This window comes from Loxodonta africana, chromosome 6 (assembly GCF_030014295.1).
Source record: "Loxodonta africana isolate mLoxAfr1 chromosome 6, mLoxAfr1.hap2, whole genome shotgun sequence".
NCBI classification, from domain to species: domain Eukaryota; kingdom Metazoa; phylum Chordata; class Mammalia; order Proboscidea; family Elephantidae; genus Loxodonta; species Loxodonta africana.
Window position 1 is genome coordinate 45,147,731 of NC_087347.1, and position 22,092 is coordinate 45,169,822.

At 34.5% G+C, this 22,092-nt stretch overlaps 1 protein-coding gene across 10 annotated transcripts in view; it reads left to right on the plus strand.

The window, feature by feature from the left end:
• HYCC2 (hyccin PI4KA lipid kinase complex subunit 2) overlaps positions 1 to 19,359 on the plus strand; it is a 97,797-nt gene extending 78,438 nt beyond the window's left edge. For 9 of the 10 annotated variants that reach the window (XM_023542459.2, XM_064286832.1, XM_023542446.2 and 6 more), the window contains 4 exons: positions 1,853 to 1,969; positions 2,745 to 2,832; positions 6,215 to 6,374; positions 11,596 to 19,359. In XM_023542459.2, coding sequence (XP_023398227.1) covers positions 1,853 to 1,969; positions 2,745 to 2,832; positions 6,215 to 6,374; positions 11,596 to 12,197 — 967 coding nt within the window. In that variant the 3' untranslated portion in view covers positions 12,198 to 19,359. Of the gene's footprint in view, positions 1 to 1,852; positions 1,970 to 2,744; positions 2,833 to 6,214; positions 6,375 to 7,098; positions 7,267 to 11,595 lie in introns of all 10 variants that reach the window. The other variant, XM_010602522.3, reaches the window with a different exon arrangement.
• The last annotated feature ends 2,733 nt before the right edge of the window (positions 19,360 to 22,092 follow it).

A 22,092-nucleotide genomic window follows, 5' to 3' on the forward strand; every position in this document is an offset into this window, starting at 1 on the left:
ATGATACTGGTGTAGAGTGAGCTTCTTGGATCAAGTAGACACGTGAGACTATGTGGGCATCTCCTGTCTGGAGGGGAGATGAGAGGGCAGAGGGGATCAGAAGCTGACCGAATGGATACGAGGAGAGAGAGCGGAGGGAAGGACTGTGTTGTCTCGTTAGGGAGAGAACAATTAGGGGTGTATAGCAAGGTGTATGTAAGTTCTTGTATGAGAGACTGACTTGATTTGTAAACTTTCACTTAAAGCACAATAAAAATTAATTTTAAATAAATACATTATCTTCACTTGCCTATAATAATGTGATTAATGGATAACAGAGTTCTTGTCTTTAACCTAGAAACAGTTTTCAAGAGAATACACTGTTTAAGAACTTAATGCTTATCTGTAGATAAATTTATGAGTGACTATTTTTGGCTCACTAAAACAAATCTGTTGAATCTCTAATTAGCAACATTTTAATAGAGATTCTTGATAACATAAGCAATGGAGAGTTCAGTCGTCTTCCAGCTTTTGCTCACCTATTCCCTAAAAGAGTTTTGAAAATTACGTACCTTATAAGGTTTTAAAGGTTTTCATCCTATCTTAAATAGTTGCAAATGATGTGATTTCTAGTATGTAAATTGAAAAAAAAAAAAAAAAAAGGCATTTGGTTCACTATTTTAAATGTGTATTTAAAAAAAAAAAAAGTGCTGTCAAGTCAGTTCCGACTCATAGCAACCCTATAGGACAGAGTAGAACTGCCCTATGGAGTTTCCAAGGAGTGCCTGATGGATTCTAACTGCCAGCCTCTTGGTTAGCAGCTGTAGCTCTTAACCACTATGCAACCAGGGTTTCCATAGAGTTTCTAAGGAGTGCCTGGTGGATTCGAACTGCCGACCTTTTGGTTAGCAGCCGTAGCACTTAACCACTACACCACCAGGGTTTAATGAATTGTAAATACCACAGTGATTTGATACCCACCACCATCATCTGTTCGATAAATAAATGAACAAGTTCTTCTTTAACAGTCTGATGTTACATTATTCCTTTTTCTCCTTGAAATTTAAATTCCATTCTAGTTTCTCCACATAATTTTATCTTAATGTGATGCAATTTTATACTTACACATCTTGATCACCCAATCATACTTCTCTGCTATGAAAAAAAAAAAATATATATATATATATTTTTTAATTTCCTGTGACTATAGGCATTTAACACGAAAAATTTTATTCTGGACTTGCTTACCATTAGAATTAGCCAAAGAAATTAATTGTTTAAAATAACATGGATCCGTTATAATTTTTGAAAATTATTAAACATCTCTTCTTTGGAAAACATCTGTTAATGAGATGGAAATTAGGGAGTTGTTTATGGTACTTTGATTAAAGGGTTTTTTTTTTTAACAGACAGCAGTATTTTGACACTGTTCTTTATTTGCTTTGAGATTTCTATACTTCCCAGCAATTCACCATGATACAATTTGGAATGAGTGAGAGTTATCCCTTTCTTTTGTGAGGAGGGAGATGGATGATTGTGAAAAAGGTAGTTAGCTATTTAAGAAAAATTATTGCTCTTATTGATGTTAACCACTAGGATATATGCTTTATGAGGGCATTAAATGCGCCACTCACTGTCTGAGTTTAGGCATACGGTCATGAACAGGTAAAAAATAAAAGCTAAAATGTTTTTTATTCAATTTTTATTTTTTTCGCCTGTTCATGACCGTATGCCTAAACCCAGAGCAGTGAGTGGCACATAGTAGGCACTCAGTCAGATATTTAAGAAATGAATAAATAATTTATTGGAAGCAAAAAGCTATTTTATTTAATGAATCAGGAAATCACACGTGGTAAATATTGTATTTTTCTAGGGTTTGTGTTAGTGGGTTTCCACGGCAACATGAAAAACAGTGGAAAGAACTCTGTGGTCGAATAGTATTGGATCCTGAATTTATGGTGCAACTTCTCACAGGGGTCTATTATGCCATGTAAGTAGCTGGAATTTGAAATTGTATTAATTCTTCCTAATGTTTGGAAACTTTTTTCTTCCTTTTCAGTAATGTATGTAGTTACTGCACACAACACTTGTTCCATGATGAACCCATTATCTTATTTTTCTAATATGGATTCCTTTTAGTACTTTTATGATAACCAAAAATATAAGTAGTCATTAAAATTAAAGCCTAGAAATTGTTAGTTTCTCTTTATGGAAAACTATGTATCTCTACAGGGATCAGTCCCTGGAGAAGGACATCATGCTTGGCAGAGTACAGGGTCAGTGGAAAAGAGGAAGACCCTCAACGAGGTGGATTGACACAGTGGCTGCAACAATGAGCTTAAGCATAACAACAATTATAAGGATGGCTTAGGACCAGGCAGTGTTTCGTTCTGTTGTGCATAGGGTCACTATGAGTCGGAACTGACTCCATGGCACCTAACAACAAACAACATGTATCTCTACCATCCTAAAGCTTGTTCATAAACTGGATTTTCATGAATGCATTAAGTAGATTCCCCTGAATATCAGCACATGATAAAAACCAATTTATATGAAGAAACATCTGTAAACTTTTTTAAACATTAATGTTTGCAATCTTCATTTTTTTCTTGTAACCCAAAATGGGATGGCTTAGAAATGAAATGATAGAAAAATTGATGTGAAGACCTTGTTTCAGAACCAAACTAGTAGGTCTTGGGACAATAAAAATGTATTAAAGATTAGAGATACTTGCTAAAGATAGTGAATGATATGCTTCTTTATAGGTACAATGGACAGTGGGACCTTGGCCAGGGAGTCCTTGATGATATCATTTACAGAGCTCAGCTAGAACTCTTCTCTCAACCACTATTGGTAAGTTATATTTATACTTTATTAAACATGTCATATCTGAAAAGGCGCTATTGGGTAAAATAATTTAATATGTAACATATGTTGTCGTTAGGTGCTGTCAAGTTGGTTCCAACTTGTAGCAACCCTGTGTAGAACAGAACGAAACACTGCGCAGTCCTGAGCTATCTTCACAATAGTTTCTATGTTTGAGCCCATTGTTGTAGCCACTGTGTCAGTTCATCTTATTGAAGGTCCTCCTCTTTTTCACTGACTCTCTACTTTACCAAACATCATGTCTTTCTCCAGGGATTGGTCCCTCCTGATAGCCTGTCCAAAGTACGTGAGATGAAATCTCACCATCCTCACTTCCAAGGAGCAATCTGGCTATACTTCTTCCGAGATAGATTTGTTCATTCTTCTGGCAGTCTCTGGTATATTCAATATTCCTTGCCAACATCATAATGTAATACATGAGGCAATGCAAATAAATGAAGGAAAAAAGATTCATTCCATAATAATAGTTGGTTAACTGAGAGAAAATAAAATTGATTTAGCTCCTCCCTACCTACCTCAATATATAATTTTATAATGAGACATATGAAAATAAACGTCAGGTAAATGAAAAAATTAAATGTTTTAAGATCCTTTAGGTAAAAGAGGCAAGGAAAAGCTGTAAATACTGATTCAACTCTCTAAGAGAAAGGAGGACTTTCTAAGCCTAAGTAATGAGAAAAATCACACACAAAAAAAGAGATCGATCTTTTGACCACATAAACATCTAAATTCTAAACTCTCAGTTTTTTAAAAGCAAAATTAATGTACAGTATACAAACTGAGAAAAATAGTTGCAGCAGACATGACAAGAAAAAGCCAGTTAACATTTGTTCTATATAAACACACTTCATACTCCTCCCATCTGTCCCCGCCTGAAAAAAAAAAAAAATTCCAAAAGGTAAATGATCAGTTTTTAAAAAGTGTAAACATCCAAGTGTGGCATAAGGAAGGTAAAGGAAACTCATTCTTGATGTTACTGGTGGCAGTATAACACAACTCAGAACATCCCTCTACCGAAGCAGTTTGGTGATGTGTGTTTGTTTTTGATTCTAAGAACAATTCCATGTCTAACAATCTATCCTAGGAAACTATTTTAAATACAGAAAAAAATTTAATCTAAGCACATTACCATGTTATTTTTAATTATAAAGGAATAGAAATAATCTAAATGTTCCACAGCAGAGAATGATTATATAAATGACCTTATATTTACTGAAGAAATTAAACATTTGAGAATTTATATTAGAGAAAAATGCTAGTTTGTTTTAAGTGGTGAAAGCAACATGTCTTTTTTTATTGTACTTTAGGTGAAGGTTTACAGAATAAATTAACTTCTCTTTAAACAATACACATATTGTTTTGTGACATTGGTTGCCAACCCCACGACATGTAAACACTCTCCACTTCTCGACATTTAGGTTCCCCATTACCAGCTTTCCTGTCCCTTCCTGCCTTGTCGTCCTTGTCCCTGGGCTGGTGTGCCCCTTTAGTTTTGTTTTGTTTTATGGGCCTGTCTAATCTTTGGCTGAAGGGTGAACCTTGGGACTGACTTCATTACTGAACTAAAAAGGTGTCTGGGAGCCATACTCTCGGCGTTTCTCCAGTCTCTGTTAGACCACTAAGTCAGGTCTTTTTTTTTAGTTAGAATTTTGTTCTACATTTTATTTCAGCTCTTTCTGGGACCCTCTACTGTGATCCCTGTCAGAGCAGTAGGTGGTGGTAGCCAGCCACCATCTAGTTGTGCTTGACTCAGTCTGGTGGAGGTTGTGGTAGTTGTGGTTCATTAGTCCTTTAGACTAATCTTTCCCTTGTGTCTTTGGTTTCTTCATTTTTCCTTGCTCCCAGTAGAGTATCTTAGATGGCCGCTTACAAGCTTTTAAGACCCCAGACGCCACTCACCAAAGTAGAATGTAGAATATTTTCTTTATAAACTATGTTATGCCAATTGGGCTAGATGTTCCCTGAGGTTAGCCCTCTACGTCTATTTTTTTAAAATCTAGATAACCAAAAACCAAACCCATTGCCGCCAAGTCGATTCCAACTCATAGGCTCACTATGAAATCTAGATAGTACAGAAGAAATATACAAAATACTAAGTTTGTTTAGGTGATTGGACTGTGGATGAGTTTTATTTCTTTCCAATTTTCTGTGTTTTCTAAGCTTTTTATAGTACTTTTATAATAGTTTTTTAAATATCATTTATGTATTTTCTACTTTCATTACTTTAAGAGCCTTTTTTAAATAGCCATTTTCTTTATATCATTTGTTATATTTAAGATAAATATAAATTTATTGAGGTAGCATTTGCAATAATTCTTTTATATTTGGACTTCTGTTTTTTCTCATCTTGGCATCCCTAATTTTTACTCTAAGGATTACATTAAAACAAACAAATAACAGGCTTACATCATACCTTGTATTCGTGAGACTTTAAATTCATTGTATGATCCTTGCATCAATCTTGTAAATTGAATAGTAGAGGTATTTCCAAGGCAATGTAGGTAAAGAGATTAGTAATTACTAGTCCTAGAACATTCCTTTATTGTTAGGGGTCTTAGAGAAACCCAATAAATAACACCACCTTTCCCCCATTTAATTCAACAAAATAATTGGCAGATGGAGAAAGAAGGTATCATTCTTATTACTAATAAATACTGGATTAAAAGACTGAACTCTACACCCCTCAGTCTAATGCCTAGAAAAGCCTGCTAGAGAGAAGGTTTTAACTGCCAGAGGAGGCACACTTTCCAGGTTGCTGAATTCCACTAGTCCAGGTGGAGAGGGAGGGAGAAAGGCAGTCCTATAGCTCAAGATCTTTACCATATTACACTAACCAGTTAGGAAGTGAGGACCAATCAAAGGCAATTGCTCTCCACCTGGGTCTCTTACTCTTCACAGGGAACAGAAGATGGTAGGACAAAATGCCAGAAGTATTGAGGGGAAAATTTTCCTTCATGAAAATAGGAGTGAAGAAAAAGCTATTATTTATCAGAATTAAATTTTATATGTTATTTATCACTTGAAGAGTCAGAGACTTATTCTGTTGTCTTATATCAGTCTTCAAATGTTAATTTTTCTGTCTTTGGAATGCTATTCTTTTCTCTTTGAAAGCCAACAACTTCAAGGAGTCAGTGTGGTATGTGACTTAACATTCTTAAAATAAATCCTCATTTGAAAAGCCGACTTAAAAAAAAAATACAGAGCAGTGAAGATACAAGCGCTTCTGACATACCATACTTTTAAAGTACAAGTTTTCAGTTCATACTCAAGAATTATGGAAAGATGAAGTATAGAATAAGCATAAACTATATTGGTTGTAAATTTGTATAGACTTATATCATCATTTTAGGTTGCCAATGCCATGAAAAACTCACTACCATTTGATGCTCCTGATTCTTCACAAGAAGGCCAGAAAGTACTTAAAGTAGAAGTCACTCCAACAGTGCCGAGAATTTCTCGTACTGCAATTACAACAGCTTCAATCCGTCGTCATAGATGGAGGAGAGAAGGTGGGTACACAATCCCCATAGTCCGCTCATGTATCCCAGTAAATTTATCACTGTTTTTACAGACTATATTAACCATGACATTATAGCAACCTGTGTAATTAAGCTAAAACTTTTTTAGTTTTTTGAAATAGCACTAGAAATGTAATTGAAATGCCTAAAGTTATATACATATATTTTAGACTCCTCTATGAAATCTAAAGCATAAATAAGATTAGGTTAATTTTTGTCATTTTTTGAACTAATAATAACAATAGGAAAAAAATAATCTTTAATAAGTCTGCTACCATACTGAAAAGAAAGTGCATGTATGGGTGTTGTGGGAGAAAACTATGGAACTGGCCAAGCTAATGGTAAATACAAGGTATCTATAAAATAATTAATTCTTGTTCTTAGATTTTTATCTTTGCTTTTCCTTTTTTTGGTAAATGCTGAATCCAGCAGTATTTCATAGGTATATGGTACTTGAATTGTCAAGCTGTCTTGCCTAAGAGATATTAATTGCTATTTTAATGATCCCTATTTTCTGTCCTATTCATTTGCAAACCTCACATTGTTCATCTGCTTCCTTATGTGTGTGCATGCTGTGCACACACATGTAACTATATAAATAGTGTTTGTGTTTATATCATATCCATATATACATTCTCTTATCTGCCTGGGTCAAAATGCTCAGAAAAGAATAGAACAGCACAAAAGCACTAAAATTTTATATGTTGAATCCCAGATGGCTTTGACTTCTCAAACGAGGCTGACTCGAGTATTCCTGGCTCCCCGATCCAACACGGCTCCACTGACCTAGGGATCAAACGTGTGCAAGAGGGGGAGGTGCTGGTGCGCAGGACCCCTGAGCATGGCTCGCCGGAGCCCAACTCAGCAGCAGCCACAACAGAGGGTAGGACAGAGATGAGGAGGCAGAAGTCAGTGAGGCAGTTGCTGGAGAAGGATCCTGGCTCTCTATCCCCAAGCAGAACATCTTTCCATTCTAGCGTGTGTGTCCACTACCCCAGGGTATATTAGCTCCTCCTTGCAAAGCACACCTGCCTTATATGCCTAGCACCAGGTCAGGTGTAATCTTTAGTTACCATTTGTGCTGGCCTGGAGTCTGCATCCCTGTGTGATCAAACAACAGCTTGGCATGGCTACTAACAAGGCAGGGGCCTGTCTCCAAAAGGTCTGCAAATGCTTGGAATTTTCTTCATTACTGAGCATGTTTATCTAATACTAGGAAAGGAAAAATGTACCCAATGGACATGAGCCTTATTAGTCAATGTGAATTGATTGTATTCACACAATAATTTATTCTTTAAAAATCCATGAACAGTTTTAAAACATTAATATAGTGTCTTTGAGAAATTAGACTGAATTGGAGCCAACCAATTTATCTTTAATCCCAGGGTGGCCAATTAACAAGAATTTCTTTTTTGTTTGATAGAGTAAACTGCCATACTCTACCTGTGGATCAAGTTGACTGGGTCTAAATAGTGAACTACTGACTCTGTGAATGTGCTATCCTGGCGTACACTACATTTTATAATTTATTACAAATTATGGTTATATTACAAAGCTCCCAAACAGAATTGAAATGTATTCCTTAGAGGCCAGATATCCTACTAGATCTTTGAAAAACAAAGTAGAAAACAGTGTAGGTATCTCAAAATGAGAATTTGTTTTAGGTCCCCTTGCCACATTTGTAAGAGAAAACTTTCTGATAGGAAAGTATTTACGTGCTGTTTTGCATGTAATAGCATAGGAGTTGGCTGTGTGAAAGAAGGCAACAATAGTTGCCTAATAGGGTTTTTTTTTTCATTATTTAATGACTTTCGTTAAATAATATACATTATGTATTTCATTAAATAATATACATTATGTAATATATTACTGCTATGGAACTTTACACTTATTTATGGAATATAACATGTAGTTTTAAAATAGGGTACATATTCTTACTTATTTTAAAAACAAACATACATGAAGCAGTTACCTTTCACCTTAGGAAAGTCTCTAGCTCTGTTGGTGCATTAGAAATTTGAGCATGCTCAGTAAAAATCTAAATCTGTCCTCTATTTCCTTGCCCATTTGTCCAGATTGACCTTACTTCATTTAACAGTGTTGCATGTGCATGACCCAGGGTCCCAGAGAAGTTGCTGCTATTTTACAGAGATCATTCTTTAAATGGCTGTGGTAGATGCAGCAAAAACCTTTTTTGGTTTTTCATTATCTCCTTGTGTTACCCTTAGGAGTCAGTTTTATCTTGCCTAAACACACAAAAATAATAAGTATAGAAGTAACTGTTGAACCCAGAGTTGGCCTAAATTGAGCAAAGTGTAGTTGATGATTGAACAAGCCATTGAGATGTATACATTGAGATATATCTACTACCATTGTTACAGTGTTGTGCTAAATGACAGTTGGTGAAATTCTAGAAGGTAAGGGATTAGGTTGGAACTTTTCTTTCAATTCATCAAAAGTCATACACTTTGAAAAAGGAACCAAAATAGTAGTCAATTTTGATATTTCCTATAATGGTAGGAAACCCCGGTGGCATAGTGGTTAAGAGCTAACAGCTCCTAACCAAAAGGGCAGCAATTTGAATCTGCCAGGTGCTCCTTGGAAACCCTATGGGGCAGTTCTACTCTGTCCTATAGGGTCGCTGTTAGCTGGAATCAACTTGATGGCAACGGGTTTGGTTTTTTGTTATCAGTGGTAAAGAGATTTCAGTGGGTGAAGGGTGTAGCTACAAGGAAAGAAGAATAAATTCCTTGAGTATGTTTGAAATTTCTAAAAAATTATTTTACCTTTTAATCTAGATTAATTGTAAGCTTTAAATCAGTACAAGCTAAGTTTATAGGGAAAGGCAGTCATAAGTAGAAAGTTCATTAAAAATCCTTTCCCATTGTCTGTTCTTTGGATCATGATTGGTATTGTTAGCACGTAGGGAGAAAATTAGAAAGGAAAAAAAGTTGTGAGATACAATTAATTGCCTTTTTATCCTTTGAGGTTTGTTAAACAGAAGGAAGAAACTTACTAAAATCTATGAAAAATTTTGGAAATTCCGAAGCCGGCTGGAGCATTTGGATTAACATCAATAATTGACTTTTTTGTTTTAAAAGAAAACTTGTTTTCTAATGTGATGGTTTTAAAGTTAAAGTTGTATTTATTATGTGTTGAAGTTAAAGAGCAGATATGAGCCTATCACCTACCTTTCTCCTGAGTGTCAAGTGACATTCTATTTGTAACTTTTAAAGCTGAAATTAAAATTATTATTAAACTGAGAATAATGCCTGTGATTAAAGTATAGTAAGTGTTCCACTAAATTGAAAAAAAGTTTCTTAGTATATAAAACATCAGTAGGTTCCCTTGCATGGTGGCTTTTATGTTATCGTCCCTTTTATGGCCATATCGCTTGGGCATCAGATCTGCATGTAGCAAGAATCGGTAGCTAGCACTAAGTCTCTCAGTTTCCTCTCCTAAGAGACATACCAGTGTTACATTTCTGTTCACTCCCAATTTTAAATTACTAATATCAATTCTGAACCAGTAACTACCTTTTCTTGGGCATTTTGGAGCCCTTTATACTAATTGTAGTACATTGTTAAGATGATACGATATCATCTTAGTAATTGAAGTTTTTATTTTGTGGTACAGTATTTTTTTTTTTATATACTGTTCTTTTGAAGGAGTTGAGAGAAGTGGTGTCAGCTGCTACTATTCTTAGTAAATGCATTTTCATATGGCTTTGCATGATGATCGAAGGGTATTAAACTGCTGGTTGTAATAAAAAGGTGCTTTTGCTTTAAGGATAGTTTATTCTTTTGGAAGGAAGGAAATAACTAATCCATATGAGAAAATAGAATTAAGAAAATATTTTATTTTGCAGGTATTATGTTAAATAAAAGATTATGTTTAAGTATTTTATATACATTTTACTTTGGTAACATGTATTTCAAAATAATATTTGTGTAGAGTGTCTTTCCTAACAGATTCAGATTAAACTTTCTTACAGTCTAGGAAATGAATTTAATGAGGTAGTAAACCACTATCAGTTTTTGAAAGAAGCAAATGTATTACTTTCTAAGTGAATGTTGATCATACTTTCAGTAAGAGAATTGGGCTTTCAGAAAACCCCAAGGGCAATATGTGTATGTATACTTCTGTCTACAATATCCCAAGATAAGGATTCTTTGGTTAACTGCAGTTTCTCCATGAAATGTGATGGGGTACTATAGTATTTTTATTATGACAATAATGTGTACTCATTGTTAAAAGTTTTCAATATTATAGTAATACATTATATGGAAAGTAATAGTCCTTGCTGGTTCCCTAACCCTGCTCTCTGATAATCAGGCAAATATTTTCTTCACATTAATTGATCAAGATAATGTGGAAAATAGTGAGTAGGTATGTCTGTAAGACAAAATATGATTACGAAGTTACTGGAAGCAATGTAGAGTTTTGAGTTAGATTTACTAGTTCCACGGTGAAGGTTCTGAAGCCACATAGAAACAGTTAGCTTTTGAGTAAAAATTTTATTGTAGTTGACCAATGCTTAAGAAGCCCTGGTGGTGCAGTGGTTAAAACACTTGGCTGCTAACCAAAGGTCAGCAGCTCAAACCTACCAGCTGCTTCACAGGAGAAAGGCGTGGCAGCCTGCTTCTGTAAAGATTTATAGCCTTGGAAACCCAATGGGACAGTTCTACTCTGTCCTGTGGGGTCACTGTGAGTAAGAATCAAGTCAACAGCAATGGGTTTTTTTGTTTGTTTTTTAATTAGGGCTTGGCCTGTAGGAATATGTATTTTTGTTGTAACTCTGGATAACTGAAATTAGGAGGGGCTGTCTTTTGCATGGTCTGCCTGAAGATGGGTTCAGAAAGATGAGGGGAAAAAATTTTTTTAATAGATAGATAAGGTCACCTCACATTGACAAAGTATTATTGTTAAAGATTTACACTAAAAGAATGTTGTATTTTGCCTAAAGTTGTTTTATGTGCCAAAATTTGGATAGATTAACCAAATTAGTTTGTAGACAGCTTTACCAGAGATAGATTAGTTAAACTAAATAAGCAGAATGAATATCGTATTCGAATTCTATATAGATTAAGGTTTATTCCCCTAACGAAACGTTGCCTACATATAACACATTATCCAAGAGATAAGGGTGTTGTTATTCACAGCTGCTTCCTATTTAATGAGCTATTGCTGAGTCTGTTTGATTTGTTTTTAGGTGCCGAGGGTGTAAATGGAGGAGAGGAATCTGTAAACCTGAATGATGCAGATGAAGGATTTTCATCAGGGGCTTCCCTCAGCAGTCAGCCAGTTGGGACCAAACCATCATCCTCCTCTCAGAGGGGAAGTTTAAGGAAAGTAGCAGCTGGGCGTTCAGCCAAGGATAAAGAAACAGCCTCTGCAATCAAATCCAATGAGAGCCCTCGAGATTCAGTAGTTCGCAGGCAGTATGTACAGCAATCAGCTGATCTTAGTGTAGATTCACTTGAGCTGACACCGATGAAAAAACACCTGAGCCTGCCTGCTGGCCAGGTGGTGCCAAAAACCAATAGTTTAAGTTTAATCCGGACAGCCAGTGCTTCCTCAAGTAAATCATTTGACTATGTAAATGGCAGTCAAGCAACTACCAGCATTGGGGTTGGCACTGAGGGAGTTAAAAATTTAGCAGCTAACAATGCTAATCGTTATTCAACTATCAGTCTACAGGAAGACCGGCTAGGTCAAGCTGGAGAAGGTAAAGAGCTCCTCAGCCCAGGAGCCCCCTTAACCAAGCAGTCTCGATCCCCAAGTTTCAATATGCAGCTAATATCCCAGGTGTAGCTTTGATATTATTCTCTCGCCTCTTTCTGCTTACCTTTTAAACTGAACATTTCATTGTGCGCGAAGACGCTTCATCCCACATTGTGAAAATATTGGTCATCGTAATCAGATTTGATTTAGTGTAGGTATCTTCATACTGTATTTTGTATGGAAACAGCAATAAGGTTTTCTTTTTTTCTCCTATATCTTCACCTATTCCTTGTAAATGTGTTCGTGAAGCAGTATAAAATGTATGCCTTTTCCATGCCTTCCTTTCTCCTTGGGTGATGTGCAATCCATCGTAGGCTGATCAGTCCCATTTCAACACTGTGAGACTGAGGATATATTAGAGGAAATGGTGTATATGATCCCTATGAAATGATTCTTTGGCTTTGTTTAAAAAAAACAAAACGGGTTTCTTCTCATAATCTATAGAACTATGAAGACTACTGGATCATATTTTTTTCTCTTTTAACCAGGAGTGCCTCAGAGATTCTGCTGTGACTTTGGACTTCTCTGAGTCTGTGCAATCGTTTTCTTGAGAAGCATGGGGAAAGGTGGCAGACTGCTGCACTTTTTTCATTAAAATGAGGGTAGCTCTTTATTTTCCCCATTTCCTTTATCCTGAGGACATAAATGTTTAATATTGAGGCATTCAAATCAAGTTGTGGCCTCCTCTGCTGGAGACGGGGCTCTAAGTTGATTGTGTAGTTGATAATGCACTTTCAATGGCTCTATAGTCATGATTAACATGTCTTCCCTCCTCCCCACAAGGACATAGGGTCATGTCTGCCCTTAAAGTTTGAACAACTAACAAATCAGAGCATCCAAGGGGCATGTTCTTTTTCCCAGGAATGATTGACACTTTGGTGCTGGGGTTTTGTGGGGGGGGAGGGATGGTTTTTGTTTAGCTTGTGTGGGATTGTGTGTGTTAGGGAGATTTTGCCTGGTTTTTTGTTGTTGTTTATTTTCCTTTGTGAGCTGATGATGACTGAAGTAGAGCAAGTACGTCTTCAGGTAAAGAGAGGGATTTCTCAATCCACTTTCTGTGATGTCAGACTATTGGAGAAACCCTTTCAGCTGCTTTCTAGATGTACCTAAATTCAGTCAGATATTTTAGATTAAGATACCTGAAGTCCTGATAGATTATATACTCCAAGGAAATACATCAGGGACAGATAATTGGCTGAAAACACTGACACTTCAATGTGACACATTTTTATAGAACATTTCTACCAGGGAGTACTGACTTGATTTCTCCTACAAGGACACACTGCCTTTGTGTTTAATGTAATGCAATTTGTGTACCTTCTAATCATCTATCTGCAAAAATTTCTCACTTTTATAAAACTTTGAAATCATGCCAGTAAGCTAGATGTTGAATGTATGTAAGTAGCATTTGGTAACTGTACTAAGAGGCTACAAAAATGCATTATTGGTTTTAAAAAAAAAAGATAATATAAAAAAAATTTTTTTTTTTTTTTTGTTCTGATTTGGTTGGATAAAATTTCATTATAACCTCTTCTGGGTCTCAGGCTCTACTGCTTGAAATAGAAGGGAATATATTGAGTTTTTGAAAATTAGTGTATTGTGAGTTTAAATGTTTTAAGTTATCCTCTATAAAACACATCAGAGCTATTAGTGCTTTGTACATTTAGACGTTTTTACTTTATTATTGTGAAAAAAATTATATACTGAATTTATAGAAAGCAAGTATTCTCTTAATTAACGTTTAAAAATTTTAACTTTACCAATTAAAATTACAGTAGATTTTGATTAATAAAATGAGAAAAATGCCTCTTGTTTTTTTTCACACCTAAAAATCTCCCTCCTTTTTTTCGTTTTGATTATAAGAGCATTTTTTTAAAGGGGCTTTCTGATAGAATCTTTATAAGAACAATGAATCTTGATTGAATTTGGTGGTCTATAACATTTTCAGCTCATATGGAAATGGAAAACTAGAACCTGGACTAGTATCTGCAACATTGCTAAAGTCTGCAGTAAAGCTAAAAGGTGATAGATGATTTATTGATTTGTGTGTGTGTGTGTATGATGTGTACATATATGTGTATATATCACAAAGATATATTTTAGATATCTCTTCTTTTAATTTGACTTAAGGATGTCAAATAAATTAAAAGAATTAAAAAACAGCCAAAATAAATGAAGGGTAAAGGTCTTTGCCACACTAAGAAAAGCAAAGTTTCAGGTATAGAAGAACATAATACTTACCAGGGAATGAGATCTTGGCCATGGCTGGAGGTCAGTCACTACAGGGGATAACCACCTGGTTTATTTAGGACTGAAGGATTGTTTTTAATTCAACAAATTGTGTGTTTACTGGCATCTAAATCTAGCATAATTCTAGTTAAAGCACAAAAGAAATATCAAATAGCAAAGCTATAATAAATATAAGACAAAATTTCCCTTTGGTTTTTGTTAGAAATTGTATGTTATATCTGTAAAAATGGTTTTGAAAAAGTTCAACTTACTTAGAGGGTTTCACTTATCAGTATGTGTATACATATATATTTTATATGTATACATACCCATTAATGTTTCATGACCCTGCAACATTTGTGTTCCATTCTTTTAGGCGATATGATTTGGGACCAATGAGAAATATCTCACTTAGGTAAAACTTTACATTCAGGTTCTTAGAACAGATTTCCTGTGCAAGACATAGTTGAAATGAGTTAGTTTAACAAGCCAAGCTTTCTGATATTCATTTATGTTATTTATTGGCATTTAATTTAAAATAGTTTGTTTTACCTATATAAGAGTGCTGTTGCAAATATTGACCAGCAACATTCATACTTTATCCTTTAGTAACCTTTTGTTTTATACTTTATAATTTCCATTTTTAAAAAGTCTAGCCACCTATGAAAAAGCTATTTAGGGATAAAATACTTGATTTCTATAATAAACCTATTTGATTGAGGCCATCTATGCCAGGTTGAATTCAGGAAAAGGAAGATGTATCTGAAGGCTTTGGGAACTCTTCTCTATAACATTAATTAAAAATCATCTTACTAGAAAACAAACTAAATGTAAAGTGAAAAGTTGCATTAGAAGATTTTTAAATATGAAAATATTTAAAGAAGCTAGAAAGAAGAAATGGTTGTCATTTTAAGTCTTGATCTCTACCACCACCCTGACCCTCCCAGTTCATTCTACGGTGCCTGCTTATTACAGAATCAGAATTTTTGTACTAGAAGAGACCCTAGAGATAATCTAGCTAGTCTCCAAACCCTGACCCGCATATTCATCCTCAGGAAACTGAGACTCAAAGAGGTTGTGACACAAATGAGGTCACATAACTCAGAAGCAGAGCCAGAATCAAATCTCTGCCTCCTGTCTAATGCATATTAACACCCCATGGCCTCCCTTTACGTGTACTACAATAAATGTGGTACGTGACACTCTTCATTTCTGCAGTTTATTTAGTTCTAGCCTAGTAGTTAGTGAATACAGCACATTAAGAAAAGTATTACTTCCAGAAAAAATGTAGAGTAATAAACATAGATGTGGAAGTGCTGTACAGATGTAAGAATGGATATATTTTTCCTTATTCTAATTTAAGCCTTACTATTTTCTGCCACAAATCAGTTGTATGCTGCCATCTTATAGTTGGTAATATTTTGGGAATTTATTTAAATGTGAAATAAAACCAGTGAAATGGCTTTGATCAGTGTTTCTAGCTATTTTAATTTTTGAGTCAGCCAACTTTCATAGTCACCAATGTGGCAAGTTAATTATATTGCACAGTAGAGTATTGCAAGGTGAAGATTAAATAAATTTTATTCCATTAATTTCTAATGTAGAAAGGGGTTGAACCTTGTGCTTGGAGCAGATGCAAGCAATATTTCCTTGTATGATTGAAAAAGGCTTACATTGTGAAGTGATGATTCTATAATGAACGGTGACCGTGATGTCATTTAAAGGGTATATACCATACAAAATGTTTTAAATTTAGTAGTCTCAGCTATATAAGCTGTATTTCCAGCCTGTATTCTCAAATTCCACTTAGTAGCTTTAAATTAATTATTATGTTTTTTTTTTGTTAGATCCTGGAATACTGAGAACAGCTTCCTTTAGATTTTGTTTGCACTATTTTTATGAATATTTTAGTGAAGTGTTTCCCCCCAGCCCCACCTTACTTTGTGAGGTTGTATGGGTCCATTTTTTAGTACTTTACTGTTGACAATCAGTTGTCTCATCTAGCTCTCTGCATGTCCATTTGTAAATAGAAAAAAATTAACCTCTGTCTTTAGGGGGTAGTACACTATTACACCAACACTGGCAATGAGATCTCTCCATTTTGGATCTTGAATTACAAAGTAAGTTTTATTTTATGTTTAAAAAAAAAAATCAGTATTTCAGTTACATACTTGTTTTTCAGTTTAGAAAAAGTTCAGTAGGCCATGCTAGTGGTCAGGAAGTCTGTAAGAGTTTTAGGGCAATTTTTCTATACTATGGCTACGTTAAACAGTCTGAACATAAGACTTTTTAACTTTCAAGTTAAATGATTATTGTCATGTTTCAAACCACTAAGTTGTTTGAGACACTTGTTTGTAATACTTTAATTTTTTTTAAAAGTGATTTTTAGAAAAAGTTGTTTGAAAACCAACTAGAAATTATTGATAGCTTAAGCGTTAAAAAATTAGAGTATTTACCAGATTATTAAAAGATAGAATGCAGTGTAGAATTATTAATAGTGCTAATAAAGTCATAACAAGTTACCAGATTGGTAAAATTTTCCGTTGCCAAGGATGTCACTTTGATAATGTAAGACATAAAATTTAAAGTTTAGTATTACCTGTATTGTATGTATCTAGTGGGTATATCATATTGGCACTGAACATACATTGGAAATATTCAATAGAGTCAGCCAATGTGCACTTAAACCGTGTTAGATTTTTGGCTGTGCCAGAAATTTGTGTGGTTATGGCAAGCCATTAAAATTAGAGGAGACATCTCCACCCAACCTTCCCTTGCCCACATAGGAATGTTCCTTCTAAACCTGGCCACACACCATAAAATTTTGGTAACTTCAATCTTTGGTATTTTTGGTTTAAAGTGATCTTAGCCCTTAGTCACGTGACAAATATACACAAGAGAAAACAGTTCAGGATAGAGTGTTAGCGGAAAGCTGGGAATGATATGAAATAACTGGCAGCATAGTACAGTGTGTAGGTTCTACGTTTTGCTTCTGAGTTTTGAGAAAATGTTTTTATGATGTTTACAAATTAAGGCACATTCAGATGTCTGCTGTTATGTTTAATATAGAATTTACCCCCCCAAAATAGAATTAGGTGGATATTAAAGTATGAGTCTTTTTATTTTAACTATATATCTGGAGGCAGGTCTAATAAAGAAATCCTTTTATTTCAAAGAGAAATAAACTTAATTGGATAATCCATCTCCAGCTACAGAATTCATATCAATCTGGTTTGTTGTGTTTGAGTGTCAGTATCAGAGGAAATTCTTTACATCTTCACTGATAACAAAATTTATCAAAGAAAATATATTGACCAAATATAATTTTTAATGTACCTAACTATTAAGGAATGATGCTCTTTTAACATAAAAGATTGCTTTCTAACCCTGGGGGAAATAAATTTTCAAAGGTCCTTTGACCTAGAAAATAGGCATATAATAGCTATAAGATTCCATTTGAGATTTTGTGATGTCAGTAAAAATGACAACATTTTATACTTCCAGCAAGGTACCAGTTAAAGGTTATGTCTAAATATTCCTAATGGAACATTTTCAAGTCCCCTAAGTCAAGTTAAGGATTCTGCTCATCACTATTGAATAAAAAGGGGGGGAAATTTCTAAAATTAGTATATGTCTTTAAAAAAAAATAATATTGGGAAAATTATGGAAATGTACCTCTTTAAATGAGCAATTTCAAATATTTCTAGTAAGTATAGTATTGGTTTAAATGGTACTATTTGTTTACATAATTGATGTACAGGATTACTCTGGGTGTTTTTTTCTTTGCTAGAAAAGTATAATTGGGTTAAGAAAAGCTAAAATACTAGTTTTGTAATGTAAGCACCAATAAGAACTAAAGAATTTATTTAGACTATTAAATGACTTTTTTGAAAACATGAAATGTAATTGTATATTAACTGATATTCCAAACACGTTCTATGTATTATTTTTTCCATATCAAGTGGTAATTAAAAAGTAATGAATGTATCGATCAGACTATCTTGAAAAGAGAATATTTGCTAACAGTTACTAATTTTTTTTTTTTTTAAATTTTATCATCCAAATGGAATTGAGAGATACGCTCCATGTGATGTTTTTAAACATTTGTAATAAGTTCATCTGCTAATTTACAATGAATCTTTTTGGTTCTTATTCTAAAAATTATGCTGGCCTTGCATTCAGTTTAACTGATTGAACCTGTTATTATGGTTTGAAGATTATTTTCCCACTATCTTTCTCATGATAATTTGGCTCTCCTGAGCTACAATTTCCGAAGGACTTTTACTACTTTGGCATTATATAGTCTGATCTCTGTCACAATGGACAAATAAGCAACAAATACCCACTCGCAGATGTTTGCTTGATAAAAAGATATGGAATGTGTAAAACAATTCTTTTTCACCAGCATCAACCTATAGCTTGATACAAACTTATCAAGTATTTGGAGAACAGTGCTGGTGAAAATTTAAAAAGGATGGGCATGCAGAAAATATGATCTCTACTGAATGATGTCCTTTCAACCTAGGACTAGTGAAAACTTTCATTTTTTTCAGAGTTGAAGAAAAAAAATCGCACATTTAAGATCATATTTATTGGTGCATGTAAGCCATTATCTTAACTGTCTTACTGAACTGGTTAATGCTGTTGATTGTTGAAATGTGAAATGTAGTCATTGTTGACCTTGTAAATACCTGCCAGAGATGAGAAAATATTTTAAGTTATTGTAAATAAAAATGTATAAAATTCAGTATTAGTCTGCGATGCAGAAACATCTAAGATGTTAAATATTGTGCTTCTTGAGAGATATGTAATTTTCTCTAGATGTATCTAGTTACATTAGGAATGTAAATTTTCTTTTGTACAGTATAAAAATACAGCTTTATTTGGCTTTTCATTGAATTTCCCTGAGTTGATTTTATATCTTACCTAAATTTTATGCTTTAAAATGGTCCTTCACTATAAATTTTTTTTCAAAGCGTGCCATTTTATTTCTGTATGTCTGATCTAAACCTTTTTTTATGCCACACTCTTTTAAGATAAGGCAATAGCTATAATTACATGTAAATCATGAAGTAAGTAAAAAATAACATGAAGTCAGGAGAGAAATTAATACATAAACTATGTGCCGTAAAATTTCTGTATGTTGTTGGGACACAACAAACTTAGCACTGAACTTTAATGCAACCAATGTAAAAAGAGAAATAAGATTACTTACATGATTTTCGGATATTTTGTAAATAAATCAGTTTCTCAGGTGCACCACAACTATTTCTAGTACTAAGATGTTAAAACATTTTCTTTCCAGGTCCATGTTTTCTTTGTTGTGTATGTTTTTACCACAAAAAAAAAAAGGAGCCAACATTATTCCCTAGTACAACATTATTACAGTACCATTTATACTCTCTTCACCAGTGTATGGAAGTGCCTGTTTCGTCGCACCATCACTAGCAGCTAGTTATCTTAGCATTACACTTTTTGGTCTTTCCCACATTGCATTTTTTAAAAATACTTTAACCTTCTCTTGGAACATGGGATTAATCAACAGCTGAGCCCCAGGCTCTCTTTTCCTTTCCCTTTGCATCACTTCCTAGAAAAAAACTCTGTCTTTTTTCCTTATGCCTTTTATTCCTTGCACGTGGACTAAGCTTTATTCTCCATTTCATTTCAACTCAGGCAAGACGAAGCATATTGTCTTTTTTGTATCTTGTGTATTATGCCTGAATCCAAAATTTCTGATACAGACTAGTAGTTCCAGAAGAGAATGGTTTAAGGCAATTCACCAAGCTATTATTTTTTCTCCTCTAACCTGCATTAGTTAGGAAGTATGAGTTTTACAAGTTTACGATTCCAAGTTTGTCCTTTTATTAAAAATGTAATACTAAAAATATAATACTTGCTCATTTTGAAAACCTCAGAAAATACAGAAAAAGTACAAAGGGAAAAAATTACTTTCCTTTAAGTTACTATAATAAAATTGTGATATCAATAATATAGTGGAAGCACTATCCTCCATAGATATATGTACTCTGGTCCAGACCAGACCACAATATTTTATGGTTCAAGTATTTTTCCCATGTGAATGAAACAGTGACAACTAACATTAGGTGCTTAGGATAGATATGCTGTTCTACTTTGAAGACAATGCCGTAATGCATTTAATGCTCAATACTATCAGATAAATATTCTGTTTATTTAAAAAAAAAAAAAGGAAATATATCTGCTCAAGGTCACAGCTAGAAAGTGGTAGAGCCAGGATTGAACACAGACACTCAGACTCATGAATTTGTGCACTTACCCATCATAAGGTACTGCTTCGTGTAGTGTTGATTGTTCCTAGCTATTAGTACACTTGTCAAATATCTGCCCTGTCCCCACAAGGCCATGGCCTCCATGGGGTGGGAAGAAAGGGAGGGTTGAATCTCTGTAAAGCTGGATTACCAATAGGCAAACTAAATCCATGCAAGAATTAAGCCCTAATTCCATAGGCATCCATAGTTATAAATTAACTTTTCTTCTGTGCGTATATAATGGTTTTTTTTTTTTAAATACCGTCCTCAGGAGAATTAAGAGTCTTTCTGTGGGTTCATGTGAGGAACCTCAGTTGAGAAAGGCTGATTTAGAGCATAATAAAGGAAAGGAGGCTCCTGCTAGGTAGCATGGGGAAACTGAAAAATTATTTTATGATTTAATATTATTTTAAACATAAACCCAAAAAACTCACTGGCGTTGGGTTTATTCCGACTCATAATGACCCTATAGGACAGAGTAGAACTGCCCTGTAGGGTTTCCAAGGCTGTAAATCTTTATGGTCACAGACTACCACATCTTTATCCCACAGAGCATCTGGTGCATTGAAAGGAGGGCAGAAATACAGTCTTGTGTTTAGGACCTCTAAAGGTTTTAATATGGTCCTGGGTCATAATCCAAACAGAGTAGACATAATATGTGGTAATAGCCCTAGTCTTGTTCAAGAAGTTACATTAAAAAGGGATGGGACTCACTGGAAGGACCGATCGCTTTTGGCACTTTATTTAGGGAACAGTGTTTAACACACATTAGGAATAATCAAAACATTTTTATGGCCATGACATGCTGACCAGTACAAAATTAGTTCTGAATCATTGTGTAGTTTAGCCAAAAACACATTAAATAAGATTTTCATTTTATCTCCCCCACCCCCCGTATTTGGAAGGGAATTTCTCAAAGCTTTAACTTCATTTCCTTAAAGTAAAATAATTGTGGAATTTTAAGAAATCTATAGATTTAACTTATTCACAATTCTGTTAACATTAACAATGGCTTTATGCACATCATAAAGCTTTTTGTACTGAGAATTATTTTCTGAAGCTGGTCCCCTAGAATTCGAATTATCGTGTGTATATTTTTTTAAGGTTTACTCTGCCAGGTCTTTCATTACTAAGTTGATGATGTCACCCTGTGTATGCCTTGTGGGGGATTCACTGCCTCATCCCTGTCATAAGAACATCCTGGAGATAAGTAGATTCTGGCTACCTATTCTCCCTTCACTCCAGATGCTCAAACATAAGTAATCACTTTTACTCTCCTGAGCATGATTGAAATCAAATTGATGTCTAAAAAAATCTCTGGGCAGAAAATATTTGCTGAGGCATCTGCCACTGACATTCTAGACCTACAGTACCCATATCAAGCATGTTTCAGGCATAGCATCTAGATC